At 36.2% G+C, this 5,313-nt stretch overlaps 1 protein-coding gene across 1 annotated transcript; it reads left to right on the top strand.

Moving 5' to 3' along the window:
* Window positions 1-320: 320 nt before the first annotated feature.
* Window positions 321-4,334, top strand: LOC106877103 (cysteine--tRNA ligase, cytoplasmic). Its single transcript, XM_089362588.1, has 2 exons — window positions 321-2,688; window positions 2,945-4,334. The coding sequence occupies exon 1, from the start codon at window positions 394-396 to the stop codon at window positions 2,590-2,592; it is 2,199 nt and encodes a 732-aa protein (XP_089218714.1). The 5' UTR covers window positions 321-393; the 3' UTR covers window positions 2,593-2,688; window positions 2,945-4,334.
* The last annotated feature ends 979 nt before the right edge of the window (window positions 4,335-5,313 follow it).

Below are 5,313 nucleotides of genomic sequence, written 5' to 3'. Positions count from 1 at the left end.
TGTGTGTGCGTGTGTCCGATATTTATATACTACTATAAGTCGCCGTTTAAGATAACATTACTTTCAAGGGAAGTAACTCTAGATTACAGTAAAATAAATTCTACCCCATAATTAAGACAAAACAATTTATTCTTTAAATGCGAATGATTTTATTGTAACATGGCAGATTATTTACCCTAACCCTAACCCTTCATAATAACTCTTGACGAATAAAAAATGATAGTTAATCTTTGACTATATAAAATATTGATAATAAAATATAGTATAAACTATGGATGAAACGAAACTGACCGAAACGAAATTATGTACAAATTCTAAATTTACTTGCAACAGTGACAACCGGCTTGTCCACTATTACATCAGATTCACACAAACAACTCGTTTCCGCGCAGTATGACGTCTACGGTTCAAACCAAGCGCTCTCAACCAGCATGGAATCCTCCAGAAAACAAGGAAGTAGCCGAATTATATCTTTTCAACAGTTTAACTCGTCGAAAGGAGAAATTTGTACCTCAGAACGGTAAGCGTGTTTTGTGGTATAGTTGCGGTCCGACTGTTTACGATGCTTCCCATATGGGACATGCCAGGTCTTACATCTCGTTTGATATTTTGAGACGTGTCATGACCAATTATTTCAAATACGATGTGTTTTACTGTATGAATGTAACCGATGTTGATGATAAAATCATCAAACGAGCTAGACAGAATTATCTTCTGCAGCAATACAGAATCGAGAATAGCGGTAATGCTTCGGTGGTGGTTTCGGATATTAAAGCAGCATTAGATGCTTATACGGTTAAGGCTGAAGGAGAGAAGGACTCAGATAAGAAGACGATGATGTTGAAGATTATTAAAGAAGTGACCACCTCTCTCCAGTCAAATGAATCTGCCACCGATCAAGGGAAGAGTGACCGTCTTATCAGTGCTGCAAGAGATGTCCTGGCGGATGTTTTAGACAAACGTAAAGGATCTGAAGTAAGGGAAAACTCTATCTTTTCAGAGTTACCAAATCACTGGGAAGAAGAATTTCACAATGACATGGAAGCTCTAAATGTTCTACCAGCTGACTGCTTGACACGGGTCAGCGACTACGTCCCCGAAATAGTAGAGTTTATTAAAAAAGTCATTGATCGTAATTACGCTTACGAGTCCGGTGGTTCTGTCTATTTTGATACCATGAGATTTAGTAAAGCTGCTGATCACTTTTATGCTAAATTAGTTCCAGAAGCTTTTGGTGACAGAGAAGCACTGCAAGAAGGTGAAGGAGACTTAAGTGTTTCAGAAGAGAGATTGTCTGAGAAGAAAAGCCCCAATGATTTTGCATTATGGAAAGCTTCAAAACCTGGCGAGCCCATATGGGATTCACCGTGGGGCAAAGGTAGGCCTGGATGGCATATTGAATGTTCAGTTATGGCCAGTGAAATTCTTGGAGAGTCACTAGACATTCATACTGGTGGCGTGGATTTAAAGTTTCCTCATCATGACAACGAGTTAGCTCAAGCAGAAGCTTGTTTTAATAATGACCACTGGGTGCACTACTTTCTCCATTCTGGTCATCTTACAATCCAAGGCTGTAAAATGTCCAAATCCCTCAAGAATTTCATCACAATCAAGGAAGCACTAAAAAAACACACAGCGTGCCAACTTCGTTTTGCCTTCTTACTGCACTCCTGGAAAGATACTCTTGACTATAGTGACAACACAATGGAAGCAGCCATCACCTACGAAAAACACCTTAATGAGTTCTTCTTGACTGTCAAAGACATCTTGCGAAAGCTACCAAGTCATGGCTGTTCATCTTTTACTAAATGGACTGAACTAGAGGTATCTCTCAATGAAAAATATCTGGACACCCGAAATCAGGTCCATGTGGCATTATGTGATTCCATTGATACACACACAGCCTTAGATGTCATCAGAGACTTGGTCACTGTAACAAACCAGTACATTTCCAAGACTAGGGCAACTATGATCTGTAATCGAGTACTTCTAATAAACATTGCTGAATACATCACAGACATATTGAAAGTGTTTGGTGCTATTAAAGAAGAAACAGTTATTGGTTTCCCACAGACTGGTACAGGAGCAACTTCATCTGAAAACACTGTGATGCCTTATTTATCTGCATTGTCAGAATTCCGGGAAGATATAAGACAGTTAGCCAGAGAAAAGAAAGATCCTCAAGAAATCTTGACCAAATGTGATGAACTTCGGGATACAGTTCTGCCCAACTTGGGAGTCCGTCTGGAAGACCACGAAGGGCAAGTCCCTGTTATTAAACTAGTTGATAAAGAAATACTTCTGAAGGAGATGCAAGAGAAACTGACAGCTGAAGAGAAGAAAAGACTGCAGAAAGAACAGGCGAAGAAGGATAAAGAAGCTGCTGAAGCTGTTCGTGATGCTCAGAAGAGAATCCCCCCCTCACAGTTATTTGTCAATGAGACAGACAAATATTCTAAATTTAATGAGCATGGCTTACCAACCCATGATGCTGAAGGTAAAGAACTTACCAAATCAGCCATGAAAAAACTTCAAAAACTCTATGATGCCCAGAAGAAGAAATATGATGCATATATGAATAACAATAACTAATTAAATGGAGTGTTTAGAGAACATGGAGACAAATGAACCCATTTTCTTTGTATTGGACATGAATATATGAACAAATAATTTATATACATTATTTACGTTTGATGGATATTTTGAACCTGGGTTCTCATCCCTAAGGTATTTTTCGATGTTATTATTATTATTTTTATTCAGGTCACTGCTTGGAATCGAACTCGGAATCTTGGGATTAGTAGCCCATGCTCGTAACCACTACATATACCCATGGGCATATGGCATAGTGGTTAAGAGCCGAGTTTGAATCCAAGCAGTGACCTGAATAATAATAATAATAATAATGATAACATCGAAAAATACCTTAGGAATGAGAACCCAGGTTCAAAATTTCCTCAAGACACCTGATGAAGGCTGGAGGGTATATCAGCTGAAAGGTGTTAACAAGAAACAAGATGAGGACAAATATCCGTCAAATGTAAATAATGTAAATAATGTACATAGTTCCTCATCTCTTAAATATAGAACTGAAATAAATAATTTATATTTAGTGGAACTGCTTCTGTGACAAACTGGTTTGTAACAAAAAGTTATTTTTATACTTGACACCTTCTTTTTCTTCTTCTTGTGTCAAAAACTTTGACTGGGATTACTTTACCACAATACATCACTGAGCTATATTTATGTGATAACTTGCCATGTTATGTGGAAGTGGATACTAACCACTTCTCCACTGTGCCATCTTACCTTCATACCTTTCTGTAGTAGTAACACCCAAGTAAATCACTTTCATAATCCGCTTTGATGTTGCTACCTTGCCACACTCTCACTATCTCACATCACTTTACTGTTGTGTTTTTGTTACATTTCCCACTACCTTCTACCTTCATTTCCATTTATCTTGCCATGGTAACTTACTAGGAACCTAGTAAGTTTCTCAGGTACCTTGCTATTGTAAATTATATTCAGTTAATTAACTTACTTCACAGCTGTCTTCCTGATACTTCAGCTCCAGTAATTTACTGTGGCTATTAAACATGATCAACATGTGATAAACTCATCCAAGTATCAATCACATATCCTCTAACTTACTATGTTGAATTATTTTTCTGAGCTTATAATTTTTTTTTAATTTTCAAATATTTGTTAGTCACTTGTTGTGTATCCCCAGTTTATCCCTCCTGATTGAACAGGCCTCTTGCATGTAGGTTGAGGCCCCAACAACCAGGTGTGACTGTTTTACCATGTTTCTATCTATGTGGAGTCATACTGCACACTCAGACATCCACTTATGCATCATATGAGGTACAATGTGACAGTCTGTTAGCTGGTTATTGATGTTTAGCCCCAATGCCTCAATTTAAGTCCTATTAGTGGCACCTTTTCCTTTTAAACCTCTAATGCTGATAAGAACAAACATATACAAATATATTTACCCAGTCATTCTACAACAAATTCTTTAGAGCAGCTGTAAAATTGGTGCAGAAGAAGGCTTCAATTGGATATAGTTTAATATCTTCAGATGATGTGTTGTGGTTATGAGTTCAAATCCAACCAAAGTCAGTTTAATGTAAATTGCAACAAGGACCCACTGGTTTTCAGACCACATATTTGTATTCCATTGTGGATGTTATATTGGGTCCTTGATCATGACTCCTTTGACTCCACTCTGTATATTTGAAGAACTGTTATTCATTATAGATTTGCTTATGTATGTCTTATGCTTCTTAAATTTTTATTTAATCACATTTGAATAAAATGATTTGAGTATATCAACTTTTTTATGTTTTATCTATTTGTCATGATAGCGGTGAAACGTCAACACTATCGCAATGACTCAGAGTTACTTCCCTTAGCATTTAAACAACAATATTTTTTCCAATACAAATACTATAACATAACCCAACAGAGTTAGTTAACAGACAACACGAAGCATTCCCTTCTTGCGTACATAAATTCTTTAAAACCTTTCAATTTTACGACAAATCTAAGTACAATAAGATGAGTCCTTCTGTATTATAATTACTTTCTTTTAAACATTTGAGATATGGCATAAGCTTATTTCACTTATTTCAATTTAAGTTAGTATAATTACTTTATCTTACTTTATTTTATTGTTGTCTTAAATTGCCTTACACCACTTAATTTCTATTGTGACTACTTATTGTATTTTTACTCTTCACCTAGCTTTTAATTTATATATTACCTATTTAAATTAAGCACTAGCTAAATAGAATAAGTATATTTACTTTATTTAATCTATTTGCTTTATTTTATCTTGTCTTAATCCATTATACTTCACTTTATTCAAACTTAGTGATAACTTAATATTTTGTTCACACCCAATGAACTTACATTTTCAGCATTACTTTTATAGCACAAAGCAGTGAACTGGTAGAATCATTAGCCTGCGGGGCAAAACGTTTAGCGACATTCCAGCCATCTTGCTCAAATTCCACCAAGGTTGGCTTTACCGTTCATCCTTTTCAGGGTTGATTAAATAAGTACCAGTTGAGCACTGGGGTCGATGTAATCAACTTATCCCCTCCTACTAAATTACTGGCCTTGTGCCAGAATTTGAAAGCAATATTACTTTTATAGCTGGCAACATTATAACCTGCCGAAATTATCCCTTGATCTCTTACTCTGTAGCCTCCCTGTGAATACTTAGTATCATTCCTTCCAACCTCACATCATGCTTCAATCACTATGTTAAAATGCTATTGCCAGATGACTTTTTCTATCTTTTTT

The sequence above is a fragment of the Octopus bimaculoides genome, chromosome 14 (genome assembly GCF_046866305.1).
Source record: "Octopus bimaculoides isolate indiv1 chromosome 14, ASM4686630v1, whole genome shotgun sequence".
Classification (NCBI taxonomy): domain Eukaryota; kingdom Metazoa; phylum Mollusca; class Cephalopoda; order Octopoda; family Octopodidae; genus Octopus; species Octopus bimaculoides.
The sequence above is the reverse complement of the archived record's forward strand: the minus strand, read 5'-3'. Positions and strand labels throughout refer to the sequence as shown.

Coding starts and splice junctions, on each gene's coding strand:
- LOC106877103 (XM_089362588.1), top strand. CDS start 394: ATGACGTCTACGGTTCAAACCAAGCGCTCTCAACCAGCATGGAATCCT.